The sequence below is a fragment of the Symphalangus syndactylus genome, chromosome 17 (genome assembly GCF_028878055.3).
Source record: "Symphalangus syndactylus isolate Jambi chromosome 17, NHGRI_mSymSyn1-v2.1_pri, whole genome shotgun sequence".
Taxonomy (NCBI): Eukaryota; Metazoa; Chordata; class Mammalia; order Primates; family Hylobatidae; genus Symphalangus; species Symphalangus syndactylus.
This window is the reverse complement of record NC_072439.2, coordinates 85,844,653-85,864,477: the sequence shown is the minus strand read 5'-3', so window position 1 is coordinate 85,864,477 and position 19,825 is coordinate 85,844,653. Positions and strand designations below refer to the sequence as shown.

General features: G+C 46.9%; 1 protein-coding gene, 1 long non-coding RNA gene and 1 pseudogene across 2 annotated transcripts; 1 reads left to right on the top strand and 2 right to left on the bottom strand.

Annotated features, from left to right (window-relative positions):
• Positions 1-2,226: 2,226 nt before the first annotated feature.
• Positions 2,227-3,030, bottom strand: LOC134733151 (small ribosomal subunit protein uS3-like; annotated as a pseudogene).
• Positions 3,031-5,271: 2,241 nt separating this feature from the next.
• EIF2B5 (eukaryotic translation initiation factor 2B subunit epsilon) lies at positions 5,272-17,250 on the bottom strand. The gene is made up of 16 exons (XM_063621881.1): positions 15,047-17,250; positions 13,896-14,020; positions 12,829-13,014; positions 12,559-12,736; positions 12,388-12,468; positions 10,485-10,562; positions 9,911-10,223; positions 8,567-8,712; positions 8,199-8,340; positions 7,974-8,075; positions 7,691-7,798; positions 7,433-7,523; positions 7,010-7,133; positions 6,360-6,485; positions 5,877-5,987; positions 5,272-5,700 (listed from the first exon to the last, which is right to left on the bottom strand). The coding sequence occupies exons 1-16, from the start codon at positions 15,239-15,241 to the stop codon at positions 5,641-5,643; spliced, it is 2,166 nt and encodes a 721-aa protein (XP_063477951.1). The 5' UTR covers positions 15,242-17,250; the 3' UTR covers positions 5,272-5,640.
• LOC134733155 (uncharacterized) lies at positions 15,366-17,672 on the top strand. The gene is made up of 2 exons (XR_010116682.1): positions 15,366-16,088; positions 16,347-17,672. It is a non-coding gene; the product is annotated as an uncharacterized lncRNA (long non-coding RNA).
• Positions 17,673-19,825: the final 2,153 nt, after the last annotated feature.

Genomic DNA, 19,825 nt, shown 5'->3' with positions numbered 1-19,825 from the left:
ACAGGTGTGAGCCACCGTGCCTGGCCCTTAAAAAGCTTTTTAACAAAACAGAATCCTCCTCATTGGTATAGTGGTGAGAAAAACAAAACAAAAAACCCCAGCAATTCTTTGTCCTATTTCCCTTCCACTCTTAGTACTTTTTTTAGCTCATAATACTTGTTCTTGATTTATACATTTTAGACATTGCTTATTGATTTCCAAATTTGATTGATGATTATCTCTCTTCCACCTTACCCTTCCCTCTTAAAATAGTGAAAGCACACTTTTTGGCTAAGTCAATATAGTACTTAGTAGTGACCTTATTTTGACTATGAGCAAATGTTCACCGCTAAGTCATGTGGGGTTTTTTTTGTTTTGTTTTTGTTTTCGTTTTTGATGGAGTCTCACTCTGTCACCAGGCTGGAGTGCAGTGACGTGATCTCAGCTGACTGCAACCTCCACCTCCCGGGTTCAAGCGATTCTTCTGCCTCAGCCTCCGAGTAGCTGGGATTACAGGCACATGCCACCATGCCTGCCCAACTAATTTTTTATTTTTAGTAGAGACAGGGTTTTACCATGTTGGCCAGGATGGTCTCAATCTCTTGACCTTGTGATCCACCTGCCTTGGCCTCCCAAAGTGCTGGGATTACAGGCATGAGCCACCGCGCCGGCCTCGTGTGTGTTTTATAATCGTTTCCTTTACAACTTTTTTGTTTCCTCTGACTTTAATCATTGCCTTGTGTTTTCATTTGTTTTAATATATTATACCTATCATTAATTTTTCCCATGTAATCTAATAGTTTCTCAATACACATTTTGTTCACTCAGTCAAAGCTATTAGATAATCCATGAGTTCCATTTTTCCCTGGAGCCTTCCATTCTTTCTTTTTTTTTTTTTTTTTTTTTTTTAGATGGAGTCTCACTCTGTCTCCCAGGCTGGAGTGCAGTGGCAAGATCCTGGCTCACTGCAACCTCTGCCTCCCAGGTTCAAGTGATTCTTCTGCCTCAGCCTCCCAAGTAGTTGAGATTACAGGCGCCCATCACCACGCCCAGCTAATATTGTATTTTTAGTAGAGATAGGGTCTCACCATGTTAGCCAGGGTGATCTGGAACTCCTGACCTCAGGTGATCGCCCGCCTTAGCCTCTCAAAGTGCTGGGATTACAGGCGTGAACCACCGCGCTTGGTGGAACCTTCCATTCTTTTGCTCTGGTCTGCACCGCTGGCTATCTCAGCCTGTGCACAGCTGTCATCCTGGGACTTCTCTGCATCCTCAAAATTCCCTTTACCTGTCTCTGTGTTGAATCCGTTTCCTGGATACTTTACTCCTTTGTTTTATTTATTTGTTTATTGAGACAAGGCCTTGCTCTGTTGCTCAGGTTGGAGTATAGTGGGGTAATCATGGCTCACTGCAGCCTCAAACTCCTTGGCTCAAGCAATCCTATCGAAGTGCTGGGATTATAGGTGTGAACCACTGTACCCAGCCAACAATAAATTCTTGAATTAAGACCAGGCCCATGCCTGTAATCCCAACGCCACTGCACTCCAGCCTGCGTGACAGAGCGAGACTCTTTCTCAAAAAAACAAACAAACAAAAAATTAGCCATGTGTGGTGGTGAGCACCTGTAATCCCAGCTACTCAGGAGACTGAGGCACGAGAATCGCGTGAACCCGGGAGGTGGAGATTGCAGTGAGCTGAGACCACATTACTACACTCCAGCCTGGGCAACAGAGCAAAACTCAGTCTAAAAGAAAAAAAAAATGGAAAAATGGTAATTAAAATGTGTGTTTTTTTTTTGAGACAGTCTCACTCTGTCACTCAGGCTGGAGTGCAGTGGTGTGGTCTCAGCTCACTGCAATCTCCACCTCCCAGGTTCAAGCGATTCTCATGCCTCAGCCTCCTGAGTAGCTGGGATTACAGGTGCACACCACCACATGCGGCTTTTTTTTTTTTTTTTTTTGAGAAGGAGTCTCAGTCTATCACCCAGGCTGGAGTGCAGTGGAGCTATCTCAGCTCACTGCAACCTCTGCCTCCTGGGCTCAGGTGATTCTCCTGCCTCAGCCTCCTGAGTAGCTGAGATTACAGGCGTGCGCCACCATGCCCAGCTAATATTTTGTATTTTTAGTAGAGACAGGGTTCCACCATGTTGACCAGGATTGTCTCAAACTCCTGACCTCAAGTGATCTGCCCGCCTCAGCCTCCCAAAGTGCTGGGATTACAGGTGTGAGCCACTGCGCCCAGCCCTAATTTTGTATTTTTTTTTTGTCTTTGTACAAGATTTTATTAAAGGTCTTTACAGAGCAACATCCAGACTCCAGAATACAGCTGCTAAGGAGACCCTGTTATGCTGTGGAGACTGGCAGGGGCATGGCAGACGGCTCTGGCTTCCCACCCTTCTGTTCTGAGATAGGGGTTGTGGGCAGTATCTCATCTTTGGGTTCCATGATGCTCACGTGGTCAGGCAGGGGCTTCTTAGGGCCAGTCTTACCAGTTGGGTTCCAGGGCAACATGATCTTCACCTTGATGCCCAGCACACCAACATGTGGCTCACAGCAGTGTCAACACAGTAGTTAACAGGGGATCATCAGGCCATCCACAAACTTCATGGATTTAGCCCTCTGTCCTCGGAGTTTCCCAGACACCACGACCTTGCAGCCTTTGGCCCCACTCTCCATGATGAACCGCAGCACACCATAGCAGGCCCTCTACACAGCAAGCCCGCCTAGGAGTTTGTAACGCAGAGACTCTGCCTGGGCAATGGCACACAGACCTCTAGTGGCAACCTTTTCAGCATAAAGCTCTACACTGCCCTCTGGAAAGCCAAACCTCTTCTGAACTATAGCAGTCAGTTCCCGAATCCGCCGGCCCTTCTCACCAAGAACAGTCTGTGTTCTGGTGGCTAAGATAATGATTTCTGTCCTGGTTGGTGTAACTCGCACCTCAACTCCAGAGTAGCCATCTTCAGCCAGCTCCGAGTAAGAAACTCATTCAGTTCAGCTTTGAAGATGCCATAGCGACAAACTTCCTCTACTTGGAAATTTGCGTGGCCATCTTGCCGCCGCGCTCCACTGAAAGGAAAGGCCTAATTTTGTATTTTTAATAGACACAGGGTTTCACCACATTGGCCAGTCTGGTATCGAACTCCTGGGCTTAAGCTATCCTCTGCCAGCCTTGGCCTCCCAAAGTGCTGGGATTACAGGTTTGAGTCACATCATGCCAAGCCAGCACATGCCTTTTTAAAATAATTCCTTTACTGGTATTTCAATAGAATTTTTGGAGGGGGCATAAAAGCTCATGTGTTTAATTTTCTGTATTTAACTGGAAAGTTTTTGTTTTGCTTTTAATGCATCCTTCCAGCCTCTTCTATTTTTTAGGCCACTCCAGCATCAAATTTCTGTAAAGCCTTCCCTAATCACCCTAACTGGAAGTAATCTCTCTTTCTGAAAAAGCTCTGTAGACTACTTCTGATTTCTGCTATACATTCGGTACAGATCAGGGATGCCTTGTAAGTTACTTGTGTCTCACTGCGCTAGGTCCATGCTGTAATGCCAGAATCTTCACACTAGACACTAGATCCTATACCTAACAAGACAGAACCTGAGATTTACTAGAAAATTAAGCCAAACCCTGGCCAGCCTGTCTTTTCCTTTTCCAGTGATGCCTTCATACCCCCAAGCTGACTTCAGTCACCCCATCCTCAGTTTCTATCTTTTTTTTTTTGAGACAGTTTCACTTGTCGCCCAGGCTGGAATGCAATAGCACGATCTCAGCTTACTGCAACCTCTGCCTCTTGGGTTCAAGCGATTCTCCTGCCTCAGCCTCCCGAGCAGCTGAGATTACAGGCGCCCACCACCACGCCCGGCTAATTTTTGTATTTTTGGTAGAGACAGGGTTTCGCCATGTTGGCCAGGCTTGTCTCAAACTCCTGACCTCAGCTGATCTGCCTGCCTTAGCCTCCTAAAGTGCTGGGATTACAGGCGTAAGCCACCGCGCCTAGGCCAATTTATGTCTTTCTACCCAACTAAAATGAATAAAGGCAACCATTTGTTCTGTAATGTCTGGGACGGTAGGGATGGGGGGTAGAGCATCACTTGTTACGACAGTCACATTAGCCACAGTTTAAGTACCACTAAAGGAAATTACTATTATTATATTTTTTTGAGGCAGAGTCTCGCTCCATCACCAAGGCTGGAGTGCAGTGGCACAATCTCGGCTCACTGCAACCTTCACCTCCCAGGATCAAGCAATTCTCCCTGCTTCAGCCTCCTGAGTAGCTGGGATTTCAGGCGCCTGCCACAATGCCCAGCTAATTTTTGTATTTTTGTAGAGATGGGGTTTCGCCATGTTGATCTCGACCTCTCGACCTCAGGTGATCCGCCTGCCTCAGCCTCCCAAGGTGCTGGGATTACAGGCGTGAGCCACTGCACACGGCCAAAATTGTTGACTCACTCTATATGAAGACAAGGAACTCAAAAAGAAAAGACAGAATGGCATGTCTCTTTTGGTTGAAGTTAAAGCAATACAGCAAAGTGACAAGCTCCAGGTCAAGACTCCAATATCACACCTGGCTGTCAGTTACTAGTTAGGGAAGCTCTGTGAGCTTCAGGCACCTTATCTGAAAATGGGGATAAGACTTCATAGGGCTCATGTGTGGATTAAATGAAACAGTATGTGAAAACTACTTGCCTGTCACATAGTAAACACTCTCAAGGGAAAGCACCCTTTACAGGGCCTTCCTGTGTTCTTGGGACCTCCATTACTGGCTCCGGGTTATATTTGTCTCTGGGGCCAATTTCGCCTTCACTGAAACACAATATGCTGAAGGACAGAGTTCTGGATTCTGAGGGTCAAGTACTTAGCTTTACCCCTCAAGAGTCATGTGACCTTGAGCTGATTTCCTTATTTCTGATGAAGAGTGGCCCAGCTTCCTCACAGAACGAGTACCAGATCAACTGGAAAAGGCTTGCGAGAGGAACTGGCATGTCTAATGGGCTTTACATATGGTTGGCAACATAACCCTCTGGCAGAAAAGTGTTCAAAATGGGACTCTATGGAAACGGGCTTAGGCACACCACCCCAGGATCACAAGTTGGTCCACAGAGGCTGGAAAAGAACCTCAGCCCTCCACTACCCATGAGCCATGGGAAAGGTTAATTAGCAAGGTACCACAGTACCACCTAGTGGCTAGAACACCCCTGTCCTCCCTCTCCCCCAGGTGTTAAGGAAAGGCTATCATGTGACTCTGGTCACATACTTCACTGGCTGATTAGTCAGGGATGGAGACAAACCAAATACACCACTCTCTCTTTTAATATTAACATATACAAGCAGCAGAGAGAGCCAACTGCTCTCTGCTGTTCCCTGAGGGAAAGCCGGAGCACAAAGCTGTTCCTCTGGCCTTCCTCCAACTGCAGGGCCTGCTTAGCTCCTCCCTAGGCAGAAGCTTTGTTCCAGCCCCACTTCCCACATCCCAACTCCACAGTCAGGATGGGAGGCACGTGGTTGCTAGCAGGGGAAAGAATACTGTAGTTCCAGCCTCTGCTCCTTTCAGTCTCAGCCTGGATGGTCGTCACTCATCCCTCTGCAGCTAGTTCCTCACTTGTCCCAGCCCAGGAGCCAGGAGGGCACTCAATCACACCCAAAGGAGCAGGCAGTGTGACTTCAGTCATCTTCAGATGACTCCTCTTCTGCCTCTTTTAGCCACTGGATGAACCTCTGCAGCTGTAAGGAAGCAGGGGAGAGATCGGCTGGGGGAGGTGCACATAACTCTCCTGCTCCCCTTGGCAGATAAACAGCTCTAACAACCAGAGCCCCTGAAACCAACCACCCTAGAGTCTAGGGGCCAGGACCTGGGAATGAGATAACTGTCTTGGCGAGAGGAGGGCAGCCTGACGCACCTGTTGATTCTTGCGTAACTGCCGGCCCTTGTCAGTTGTATCTCTTTGGCTGAACCAGCTCAGAATTGTTTCCTCAGCCAGGATCTCCAGCTGGTAGAAAGCCATCAGTACCTGCAAAAGGCCAATAAAGGGGACCTCAAGGGCCTTGGAGAGTCCAGCAGGATACTCTACCAGGCCCTCAGATCCCTCTATGCACTGAGTAGCCTCCTCCAAAACGGACAAGAGTGAGCTGTTCGCTCTGCTCCTGAGGCAGGTCTAACTTCTGGAACTATCGCTGGGGAGAGCTTTGCACATTTCCAGACCACCCCCCAGATGGCTACCTTACTAGCCCGGCTCCAAGCTGTACTATCCTAGCAATAAGCATATTGGGAGTGGATGGTCCATACTGGAGTCACATTAGCTTCTATTTTATGTCTCCCAAGGGGGTCACCAACCCTCGTTTGAAAGCAAGTGCAGAAGAATGGGGCTTGAGGTTGTATTCACCTTGGCCATGGAAATACCAAGAGCTTCATGCTCTAGGAAGAAGTCCTCAATGGCTGCTAACGCTTCCAAATGGTCGGCTGCGCGCTTTATGTAGTTCCTAAAAACAGGGCTCCAGGCCTTGAGCAGCTATGGAAGAAAGAAGGGAGCTGCAATAGGCATTCACCTATGCCTGGACATCCAAGCAAATCCATATTGATGACATGGGTGGACAAGAGGGAGATGATACAGGTTCTGTGGAATTATGTCAGAGGGACTTGGGAGTTGTTGACAGGGTTTGGGAAAAAGAGATTCCTTAGGGAAGGTGAAAGGGGATCAGATGCTATAGGCTGCCTCAAAATACCTATTCCCACCCCAGAGGCTGATCTTGTGTTGGGTCAAATTGCTGCCATAGAATCTGAATGTCCAGGTCCATTCTGAGTATACCTTTGTGGGCCTAGGATGGTATGAATCCTGGAGTCTCAAAGGCCAGTCAGTATTGAACTCAACCTGACCCCTCTGAACCAGCCAAGGCTGCTCTAGAGCCCAACTAGCTTCCAGAGGCAAGGAGAAAGGAACCAGAAGTGACATACACCCAATATAACAAGACAGTCTACTCCTGATTTCCTTTGCCTGTACCCAATCCCTTGTACTCAGCTCCAATCTTTGCTCACAGGAAGCAGCAGGGCACAGTAGCGGCTTGAGTCAAGCGAGGAATCCATCTGTTGCAGGGGGAACTCCAGGACCACGTGGCTCAGTACCTGCATCACCTCCTTTAGACTTATGTTATAGGCATACCTGCGGGGAGACTGGGGTGACACCAGGGCCTTCACTGGCCTTTCAGCAGGCTTAGAACTATGACTTTGATAGACACTGGAGAGGAATCTGGATGGAACAATATGGAAGGGGAGGGTTTAGGAAGGAGAAAGTCTATGCTGAGGCTAGAACTTAATAATGCTTTCCTTGCTCCAAATACTACTGGTCTTTCCATTTGGGATGTCGAAGGAATAGGTTCCTATTTGGAGACAAAACATTTACGAGAAAGCCTCTACCTTCCTGGGATCACCCCAAGGAGAACAGGGAGGGGCTGCTCTTACTTGAGAGAGTTGATTTCCAGGACGAGATTGTCACAAGAAATGTTCTCCTCTTTGCCCCGCTGTAGTGTTCCTAAAACTTCATTCTGGAACACTGAAATCAAAGCAAGAATAAGTTCATGGGCCAACATCATTCCAGAATACTCTAAGTCATCTAGTCTTGACTTGATACCAAACCCTTTCTGAGGAACATAAGCCTCTGGCTAGTTGATCCAGGCAGAGAATAAACTGGTCCAGCGCATTTCTCCCCTGTCCACTCACCTTTGATGTCATCCATCTGAGGGGAGCCTCCCCGGCTGTCCGGTTCCTCAGAATCCATACTTTGCTCACTTTCACTTTCACTCTCTTCTTCCATGTTGATCTTGAGTCCTGAGAAGCCATAATGGGTGAGGAAAGAGAAAAAAAGAGTCATTGACAGAGAGCAATATACCTGCCCTGTCTGCATGAATAAAGGAGTGAATAAGTAATGTGACTCTGAAGTATTCATTATCCTTCAAAATATTCCGATTCGGTAGGAGAAGGGCAGGCATCAGGCCTAGCTCACCCCACAGATTCTGCTGCAGTTCCTCCTCTTCCTCCATGTTCATGCCTGCAGCTTTCCAGAGGTAGCCCTTGCCAGCGGCTCCTACTTCTGCTGGATTGTAACCTGGAAAAGGCAATGATCTATAGAGAGGGCCCCGCGGAAGCACCAATCCCTCCAGGAGGAAACACTGGTTCTTCTATGAGGCAGCGAGACACACAGATGCCCCACACCTGTCGAGTCTCACACCTTTCATCTTCACTTTGTCCTTTTCTTGGTCGGCCCCAGAATCATCACTGAACTCGCCATCATCTTCATCTTCCTCTGCATCTGGAGGGTGCAAAGAGATCACCGAGCCCTCAGGCAGCGTGATATTTGGGCCCACGACCACCTAGGGGAAAAAAAAAAACACAGAACCACTAGGTTGTGGAGGAAAAGTGCATCCTGATAATGAGAGCAACTTTTTTTTTTTTTTAAACTAAGGCTAGATGGCAAACGAAACCACTGGATTTGTTCTCTCAACTCAGACAGGATTATGTGTGGAAATAATGCCCCTTCTGGCTCAGTGTGACTGCCACGCAATTCAGGGCCTGTGCACAGTATAGATCAGGTCTCACCTGGGAAGTGAGGACACAGCGTGGTTTCAGTGTCACTCGTTCCTTGACCTCAGCATTGTCACAAAGCAGAGACTGATGGATCTGTGCTCCAGCCTCCACTCGAACACCCTGCCACAGGTAGGTCTGGTCCAGCACCACGTTATCACCTGGCTCAGGATGGGAAGGCCTCTGGGTCACTACGGGTTACAACCGCAGAGCAGAGCCCTTCATAGAGGACAGGGCTGACTGACCCCAGCACAGCTCCCACCTAGCTCTCATTCCCCATCCCGCAAGTCACCAGAAACACCCACTCACCCCCTAAGCCCAGGCCTGAGAAGAGAAGATACTTCACCAAGTTTACAACAATTATAGACTACACACAGGGCTTAAGAACCCGAGAACCTTCAGGATTTCTGGGGACCCTCTGAACTCAAAAACCTTATTAGAATCATATCCACGTCTATAAGCAGAACCAAATAATTCCACCTCTTCTGGTACATTTTAGAAACTAAGTCTTTTTTTTCTTTTGGGACACGGTCTCACTCTGTCACCCAGGCTGGAGTGCAGTAGTATGATCATGACTCACTGCACCCTTGACCTCTGGGCTCAGGTAATCCTCCTGCCTCAGCCTCCCGAATAGCTGAGATTACAGGCACGTGCCATCATGCCCGGCTAATTTTTGTATCATTTGTAGAGAAGGGGTGTCGCCATGTTGCCCAGGCTGGTCTTGAACTCCTGGGCTCAAGTGATTCCCCCACCATGGCTTCCCAATGTGCTGGGATTACAAGCATGAGCCACCACGCTCAGCCCCTAGACTCTGAGCCTTACTGTTGTTCTTGGAAAGGGGCAGTACTATTAGAAGCAACACATTCCTGCAACCAAAATGAGTTACCAAGAGGCCAACCAGGCAGTTATGGTAGACTCAAAAGAACACTGGACTTACAATCAGAATACCCAGATTCAGGTCCCACCATTATTACCAATGACCTCGGGCAAGAAAATCTTGTTGAGCCTGTTTGTTTATTTGTAAATTATGAGGATTAAATGAAACAATGTATATAAAAGCCCTTTGTAAACTGTAATGCGCTAAATAGATGTTGTTACTGCATGTTAATTATCTACTTGCTCCTGAATGTGACTACAGGGTACCCTGGAATGTGAAGTCATCCAATGAGAGGCTCACAGGCCACAAATTAAGGTATCGCTGTTTTCAAATCCCTGTTTCCTCCTTTCCTGAGGTGGCCACTCTAGTTCCTTATTCCCAGGGACTGTCCCTTGTGTAGCCATCCCTTGTGTTTCTGGAGACGTGGCACCCCCAGGTTCCTGTTCCTAGGATAGTTGGCTTGATTCCCCACCTGTGCTCACCAATGTGGCAGCCGGGGCCAATGACACTGTTGGTGATAAAGCAATTGCTGCCAATGACAGTGCCAGAGCCCAGGAGCACATTTTCCTCTAGGACGCTGCCATGGCCCAGGCTGACCTCAGGCCCTCGGTAGATGTTGTGCCGGGAATGAGTGCAGCTCTGGGTGGTGCTGTCAGTGAAGTTCGCCTCTGGGGTGAGAGGGTAGACCCATCGGCGGATGACGTCAGCACAGACTGCTGAGTACATGTGTAGGTTGGAGACACGGGCACCATATTCCTTAGCTGTTACGTGCATGTGGATCTGGTTCCCTAGGATCTGAATGAGAAGGAAAGGGAGGTCACCTAAGCAAGAAAGACAGGAAGAATGCCCCCAAGTACAACTTTTCTAATCCTTGTAAGTTCCCCTCTGCCTCTCACTGCCACAAAGATTCTTCTTTGTGTACTGTTCCTCCTGCCCCCTGCTTTTCCTCCCTCCTAAGCCTCAATAAAATACAAAAAAGGATCAAAAGTTACCAGCATGAGATACAATCATAGCCTTCTCCTCTCTCCTAAAGAGGCATTGGAAGACTTTTCTCACCTCCTCATTCACTAAGAGACCTCGCACAAAGTCATCTCGAGTTTGGTAGTCAAAGTTGTCTGTAAACAGTTGCGCCACCTGTGGAAGGGAAGTGGAGTGGGCTAGAATTAAGTACTATTCTTTTTTTTTTTTTTTTGAGACGAGTCTAACTCTGTTGCCCAGGCTGGAGTGCAGTTGCATGATCTCAGCTCACTGCAACCTCCACCTCCTGGGTTGAAGTGATTCTCGTGCCTCAGCCTCCCAAGTCACTGGGATTACAAGCGTCCGCCACCACGCCCAGCTAATTTTTGTATTTTTTTTTTTTTTTAGTACAGACGGGATTTCACTGTGTTGATCAGGCTGGTCTTGAACTCCTGACCTCATGATCCACTCACCTCGGCCTCCCAAAGTGCTGGGATTACAAGCATGAGCCACCGTGCTTGGCCAGGATTAAATACTATTCTCTAAGAGCACAGATAATCCCCCAGAGACCCAGCAAACCCTATGACAGCTGGACATGGACCAGAATTCCAAAGAGACTCCCAATGAGATACTGGAGACAAGATCTTTGCTTTACAATAGATTCTAAAAAAAAAAAGGCCAGGTGCAGTGGCTCACGCCCGTAATGCCAGCACTTTGGGAGGCCGAGGCAGGTGGATCACCTGAGGTCGGGAGTTCGAGACCAGCCTGACCAACATGGTAAAACGTCGTCTCTACTAAAAATACAAAAATTAGCTGGGCATGGTAGCACATGCCTGTAATCCCAAGCTACTTGGGAGGCTGAGGCAGGAGAATTGCTTGAACCCGGAAGGCAGAGGTTGTGGTGAGCTGAGATCGCACCATTGCATCCAGCCTGGGCAACAAGAGCGAAACTCCGACTCAAAAAAAAAAAAAGGCTGGGTGCGGTGGCTCACGCCTGTAATTGCAGCACTTTGGGAGGCCAAGGCAGGAGGATCACTTGAGGTCAGGAGTTAGAGACCAGCCTGGCCAATATGGTGAAACCCCATCTCTACTGAAAAATACAAAAAAACAGCCGGGTGTGGTGGCGCATACCTGTAGTCCCAGCTACTTGAGAGGCTGAGGCAGGAGAATCACTGGAACCCAGGTGGCGGAGGCTGCAGTGAGCTGAGATCGTGCCACTGCACTCCAGCCTGGGCGACAGAGCGAGGCTCCGTCTCAAAACAACAATAACAACAACAACAACAACAAAAACCCGTGGTGGCTCATGCCTGTAATCCCAGCATTTTGGAAGGCCGAGGTGGTCAGATTGCTTGAGCTCAGGTGTTCGTGACCAGGCTGGACAACATGGCAAAACCCCGTCTCTACAAAAAAATACAAAAATTAGTGGTAGTGCACGCCTGTGGTTCCATCTACTCAGGAGGCTGAGGCAGGAGGTTCACTTGAACCCCGGAGGTTGAGGCTGCAGTGAGCAGTCATGGTGCCACTGTGCTCCAGCCTGGGCCACAGAGCGAGACCCTGTCTCAAAAGATATATATAAATAAAACTGAAAATAAGGCCAGGTGTGGTGGCTCATGCCTGTAATCCCAGCACTTTGGGAGGCTGAGACGGGTAGATCACTTGAGACCAGGAGTTTGAGACCAGCCTGGCCAAAATGGTGAAACCCTATCTCTACTAAAAATACAAAAATTAGCCAGGCATGGTGGTATGTGCCTGTAATCCCAGCTACTCAGGAGGCTGAGGCAGAAGAATCACTTGAACCTAGGAGGCACAGTTTGCAGTGAGCTGGGATCACACCACTGCACTCCAGCCTGGGCAACAGAGCAAGACTCTGTCTCAAAAAATAAAAATAAAAATAATGAAAATAAACAGGGAGAAGAAATATACACTGGCCTTCTAAGGGGGCAATAACAGACCCACAGAGTTCTACTCTTTGGGTGTGCAGCCCCAGCCCTAAAGAGCTCACCTGAGGAGAACAGATGCTGATATGACAATCCAGTAAATCATATCGAACCTCCACTCCATCACTACTGCCCTGAAACAGGCTCTGTGGGGAGAAGTTACAAGGACTTTAATTTGTTTCTCCCACTGAAGCCTGTCACTTCCCCACCTCAAAGGACCCCAGATATCCACACACCAGAGGAAATGAAAAACGCCGGAGACCCTGGGTCTTCTGAAAATGGAGAACCCTGTTTGTGGTACTATCCACAGCCACTACCACATTGTCTTCGTGGCAACGAGTTGGGTGGCTGGGGGATGACTCCTTGAAGATCATCGTCATCACAGAAACATTTTTTTCTAGCTTCCGTCTCAACCTATAAAGGATAGGAGGGAGAGAACTGCAAAAAAGCAGTCTCAGGGCTCTGCTGGTCTTTAACCCTTGTTCCTGTCATTTTCCCATCCTGACCTGTGTTCCTCAAGGGCTCTGGTGATATTGATGTTTGAGATGACATCCCCATACACCAGAAGGAAGTCAGAGCGCACCAAGGCCTTGGCATCAACATCACGGAGGACATCTCCCAGTGATCGATAGAGCTCTGATGTAATTATTCGAACCACATTGAGAGATGTAGGGCGGCACCACTTGGACTTCCTAAAGGAAGGGAGGGTGAGGGGAATGAGTATATCAAGCATAAAGATCATTTGAGCCTTCCCCATTTTTCACCCCCATTCAGCATTCACAGTCTTTCTCCATGGCTTTTTTGGGTTCTTGCCAGCGTCTTCAACTTCAAAGAGAATTATGAACTATAATGAATGCTTTCAGCATCCTGTGTCACCAGTCTTGTTTTATGGGTTAGGAAACATGGTTATTTCCTCTCCATACCTTGACCCCTTGTCCCTAAACATCAATTTGAACTCGAAATCCTGCTGAAGCCTAGGGTACACAAAGTAGCCTGGGAACACACTTCATGTCAGCTTTCCCCTTCCGCAATCCATATAACATTTAGGAACTGTCTGACGGAGACCATGCTAATGTCCTAGTCTTTATATCCTGGACTTCCATAAGCAATGTGATTCCCTAGTTTTCAAGATTTCAACAAACATGTAAGTGCTCACTATATGCTTGGGACTGAGCTAGGCAGTGGGAATACAAAGATGACAAGGAGCTCATTTATATCCTTGAAGGTGAGAACGAACAAGATTTAGAAACTCAGTGGGAAAACAAAGATGTTATCATTGTAACTTCCATACTGAAGCCATTAAATAAAAGCAAACTCCACTGGGACCAAACTTTATAATGAGATTCAGAAAAAATCCATTTATTCTTTAATCTTTGTCACAGAAAACCCAAGACAGACAGATACAAAGTTTCAGCTGCTCACCTCCTGATAAGTGTAGAAAATACCCTTAGAACTTACAATGACATCTAAGTAGACCCATTTTTCCCTTCTCACATTTCCCCTTAGTTACATTCATCCTGAAAAAACTGGAAAAAGATGGCGAAACATGGAAAGAAAAGTTGCAGGGCCTTACAGTAAATGTTCTTTGATTTGAGCAGCTTTCCAGCAACAAAAGACAAATGTTTCCTGTACACCTGTGGCAGTCAGGAATTCCAGAGTGTAGTCAATTAATGCCACATTGGCCAGGGGCAAGAGGACCTGAAGGATACAAGATGAAAAAAACTTGAGGTCTCGAATCCCTTCGGGTACCCCACTGCAACAATTTTCACTCCTCTATTAGTATTTCCAGTGTAATTTTGCTGTATCTTTCCAATTCAAAGATAAACAGGTTCCTGCCTTTGATGTTCATGCCATGCTCTAAGCCTGAGTCTGAGACGTTGCAATTTGGGGATGGTAAGTACAGAATCTATGTGCCTTGTATCAGACACAGAGCTGTGACAGAATGGCAGTTCACTGCTGGCAAAGGATAATACTGGAAATCAATCATATTTCCATAAATTTAAGCATTGCTAAGGCCTTCTTCCCCGTAAGATTTCCTTCCTTGATCCCTTTCTAAGTGTCCGAGGTTAGCCATCTCCCATCAATTTTCAAAAATGAACAGCCATTAGGCTTTTTCGAGGGAATTAGAGAGGATTTTCCTTAAATCCAATGCAGTTCCCTCTCTCTGAACTGACTGCTGAACGACCCAGCTGAGTCCAATACCCCGTTGTCTAGACAACTCGGGGGCTGATGGCAATCGATCACTAAACCCATTTTGTCCTTTCGACAGATAGCACCGGCTATCATTAGAACCTGGAAGGAAAAAAAAACTACACTGCCCGAGATCTAGCCCGTTCTTTTTAAGGCATATTACCGCCCTTTCAGAGGCAAAAGGTCGTTTCTTTTCACCTGAGCAACCGTCATCTGCAAGGCTAAAAGCGGCGCAGCCTCTTCTAGGGGCACTGAATCCCCGCGTGAAGGCTTCTCTCAAGCGCTGTTTCTACATTTAGCTCTCTTCATTCCTTTCAAACCCGAGGTGGACAACATTACGAATACCCAAATCTGCCGGCCACTAAGTTGGTCAGCAGTCATCAGGGTTTAGACAGTCCCTCTGCCTCTGGTTTTAGGATAACAGCATAGACATAGGTCCTTCAAGGGCATGCTGTAGTAGTTAGCCGAAAGGGTAACTTGCTCCAGCCCTGCCACCCTTCCTGCCCTCTGGCTGCTCGCGTGCGCGGCGCTCACCCGAGGCTGGTCCTTGGAGATGGGGAAGAAGCGGCGATCGAAGCTATCGGCCACCAGAACTGCTTGTAGGGGCGGCGGCGGTTCCCCCTCCGCCCCTCTGGCTCCCCCGCCACCGCTGCCTCCCGGCCCCGCGCCGCTGCGCTTGTTGGCCCGACTAACCACCACACCAGGCGGCGCCACTACAGGGGCCGCCATCTTCTTCTCTCACGGTCACCACTTCCGCAAGGAAGCTGACACCGCACGCAGTAGGGGACAAAAAGGATCTAGCACTTGAAATGCGATGGACTAATTAACGAAGGGAAGGAGACGAGGAGGGAGCAGTGCGCATGCGTCTTCCCCGGGAGCCCACAGGGGTCTGAGGTTGACACCGGAGGCGCGAGGAGTGGGGACGGGTCGCGGCTGTCCCAGCTCCTGGAGGCGCAGGGTAGGGGTGGGGTCCCATAGATGTCAGACTCGGTCTGCAAGTATCGTCGGCCTTCATTTGTAGGTGAACAAGCCGAGATTATTGCGGCGTGGTAGGACTTGTGGTCGCCACGAAGGGGCCAGCTCCATCCGGAATCTGTAATCCTCCAGCAGTTTCCCCGCCCCGCGCATGTGAAATATGTAGCCCTCCGTATTCATTCTAGAAACTTCTGGGAACCCAGCGCCTTGGGGAGATAGAACCGAGCCAGATGTTCCCCCGCTGCGAGGAACTCAGAACCTGCATAAATAGAGAAGGTGGCATATAGTAGGGAGACCAGTAATTCCATTGAGCGCTGATTTTGGGCCAGGCACGATACAAGCATTATCTCTGCAAAACATCTTATTCATTCGTTCAGCAAACGTTTCTTGAACTCTCAGAAGGATGAAGGAAGTTTACCCAGCTAGTAAGTGGAAGAACTGGTATTGGAACCCGATCTGTCTGACTGCAGAGTTCCACAATCTTGCTGCCAAATTATGTGGAGATAACAATGACTATTTTATGTCATCTATTCATTCTTCCAGCCTATCAGCCTCCTGTGTCTTAAGCAGAGTGGAGACGGGGGTGGATCCAGGCACACCAGTAAGTTGTACTGGAGTTAAGCAGTAAGCTTTCTGGGCAGAGGAAAGTGCGGGCGTAAAGGTCCAAGGCTTAGAAAAGGCGCAGCAGCACCTTTTTCTCTTTGGGGAAAGAAGCGGTGGCTGCGGGGAATAAACCCACTCTGCAGAGGGGCGGGGCCGCGGGAAAGCGGTGGAACGAGGCAGGAAGGCTGGGCGTCATTTGGGAGGCAAGGAGCTTTTCTGTAAGGCATAGCGCCCTTTCTGCACGGGACCTGTCCAGGTTCCACGCCACAGGCTTCTGCAGTTCCTGCAAACTGTTCCCATCCCGCCCCGCGTTGCACGTCGGGATTTGGAGTTCGCGATGCTGAGCGTTGTTTCCACGTGGCGATTCCGACTTGACCCGTCGTGCTCTGGCGCCCGCCTAGGGGGACCTAGGAGTCTGTCATTTCTTGCCTTGTTAGGGTGCGGAACGAAAACCATTTGATTTATCCTAGAAAAGGAAAGGCTGAAGGCAACTAAGTAAAAGTTTTCCATTAAATGAATGCAAGTTGTAGAAAAGGAATGTTCAGCTGCCCTACAAATCCGGAGGTAGAAATCGGGGAGGGGGGAAGGAATTAAATAGGACATAAACACACACACACACTCTTGCGGGGGTGTTTGGGTATGGAAAGTAGGTCCGATTGCAGAATTTATTTTAAATGATTCCCGCAACCTTGGGAAGTTGGGAAGTGGTGAATCCGCTGCCAAAAGGTATTTGTGCTTATGGTAAATCCAGGTCTTAAAATTCTGTAGACTGGTAGCTATATGGATATGATTTTAATAGACGAGTTTCAGGAAGACTCTCAAACTGTTTATTTTTGTTGTTGTTTAAAAACTTACTTGAAATATATTGGAAACCACATATACATAATATCTCACACACACTACATAAAGAAGTAAAAATTCCTTTCCCCATTTCTTTCATCCTATCCAATTTGTAGAGTCATAACCATTCTTAATAATTTGATGGGTATTCATTTCTTCCCTAAATTTATATATCTAGAACTAGAGCTAGAGTGTATGCCTACACACACACACACACACACACACACACACCCATACATATATATTCAAGCATAATATATGTATATCCACATGTATTCAAACACAGAATTATGTTTAGATAATTACGGTTATATGCTGGTATGCCAGAGCCAGACTGCCTGGCTTCGGTTCCAGGCCCTAGATGGATAGCTTTGGGCTACTCAGCCTCTCTATGCCTGGACTTCTTCATCTTTGAAACGGGATAATAATAATACTTATCCCATAAAGTTCTTGTGAGAATTAAATGAAATAATATATGAAAAGCCCTTAGAACAGGCATTGACACATTGTGAAGGTAATGTATTAGCTATTTTGATGATTATGCATTTTGTCTGCAACTTGATTTTTATTTAACATTTGAGGGAATGTAGACAAACATAGCCATTTTCAATGATTCCGTAATATTCCATAGCATGAGTATACCATTGTTTATCCAACCATTTCTCTCTTGAGAAACATTGCAGATTTTTTTGCAGTTTCTACGATTACAAATAATGCTGCAATAAACATCTTTCTACATATAGTCTTTATAAATTTGCATTTATTTCTTAGAATTTATTATTGAATTAGAGTAACTTGTTCAAATTGGATGCAATTCCCATGGCAGAGGATACGTTGTTGAACTCACTGGCAAGCCTGATTAGACAATGGTGGAACTCATGGAGATATTGCTTAATTGCTCTCCCTGGACAATGTGTCATTTTGCACTTACACCAGCAATGTATGAGAGCGCCTGTTTCCCCATAGCCTCACCAACAGAGTATTTTGTCAATAGTTTGGACTTTCTGCCAATCTATAAAGGAAAATAAGTGTAGTTTTAATTTGCATTTATCTATTTCAGTGAGGTTGAACATTTTTTCATATATTTGGTCAACTGCCAGTTCTGGTTCTTTTTTTTTTTTTTTTTTTTCTTTTTGAGAGAGTGTCACTCTGTCGCCCAGGCTGGAGTGTAGTAGCACGATCTTGGCTCACTGCAACCTCTGCCTCCCAGGTTCCAGTGATTTTCCTACCTAGACCCCCCTGAGTATCTGGGATTACAGGCTGATGCCACCACACCTGGCTGATTTTTGTATTTTTAATAAAGATGGGATTTCGCCATGTTGGCCAGGCTGGTCTCAAACTCCTGACTTCAGATGATCCACCTACCTTGGCCTCTGAAAGTGCTGGGATTACAGGTGTGAGCCACCGCACCCAGCCTCTTTTTCTTTTCTTTTCTTTCTTTCTTTTTGTTTGGAAACAGGGTTGTGCTCTGTTGCCCAGGCTGGAGTACGGTGGCACAACCATAGCTCACTGCAGCCTCAAACTCCTGGGCTCAAGCAGTCCTTCTTCCTCAGCCTCCAGAGTAGCTGGGACAACAGGCACCTGACACCACACCTAAGTTTTGTAGTTTTTGTAGAAATGGGGTCTTTCTGTGTTGCCCAGGCTAGTTCTGGTTCTTTCTCTGATTTTAGATTTCAAAATGAATCTTGAATATGAAATCAGTTTAGAATATAAGCTCTGTGGGCTTTCTGTTTATTTTATTCACTACTATAGCCCAGGTATCTAGAAGAGTAACTGGCACATGGCAGATGCTCACTAAATATTTGTTGAATGAATGACTGGTTGTTGCTAGTCAGTAACTGAGTATGTGATCAACTGTAGACAAACAAAAGTAATTCCTGACTCTCCCAAGGCTGAGGCTGTTTTTAAAAGATTATGATAAAAATACATCAAAACATAATAGTTATCATCTTAACAATTTTTTAACCTTGGCATGGAAAATTGATTGAAGTTAGCCATTTTTAAGTGTACAACTCTGTAGTGTTACTTATGTTCACGTTGTTGTGCTACCATCACCACCATCCACCCACAGAACTCTTTTCATTTTGTAAAACTGATACTCTGGACCCATTAAACACAATCCTCATTTCCCACTCAGCCCAGCTCCTGGCAACTACCACGCCACTTTCTGTCTCTATGAATTTGACTGCTCTAGGTCCCTCATATAAGAGGAATCACATAGTATTTATTTCTTTGTATCTGCCTTATTTCACTTAGCATAATGTCCTCAAGGTTCATCCATATTGTTGCATGTTTCAGAACTTCCTTCCTTTTAAAGGCTAAATGATAATCCATTGGCTGTAGATACCACATTTTATTTATCCATTTATCTGTCAATGGACACTTCGGTTGCTTCCACCTTTTGCTATTGTGGATAATGCCACTACGAACGTGATCGTACAAATATCTGTTCCAGTCCCTGTTTTCACTGAAATAAATGGAACTACTGTATCATATGGTAATTCTACATTTAATTTTTTGAGGAATTGCCATACTTTTTTTCATTTTCCTTTTCTTTTTTTTTGTTTGTTTTTGAGATGGAATCTCATTCTGTCACCCAGGCTGGAGTGCAGTGGCACGATCTCAGCTCACTACAACCTCTGCCTCCCGGGTTCAAGCAATTCTCCTGCCTCAGCTTCCCTAGAAGCTAGGATTACAGGTGCACACCACTGTGCCTGGCTAATTTTTGTATTTTTAGTAGAGACGGGAGTTTCACTGTTTTGGCCACAGTGGTCTCAAACTCCTAACCTCAGGTGATCCACCTACTTTGGCTTCCCAAAGTGCTGGGATTACAGGCATGAGCCATTTTTTGAGACAGGGTCTTGCTCTGTCGCCTAGGCTGGAGTGCAGTGGCGC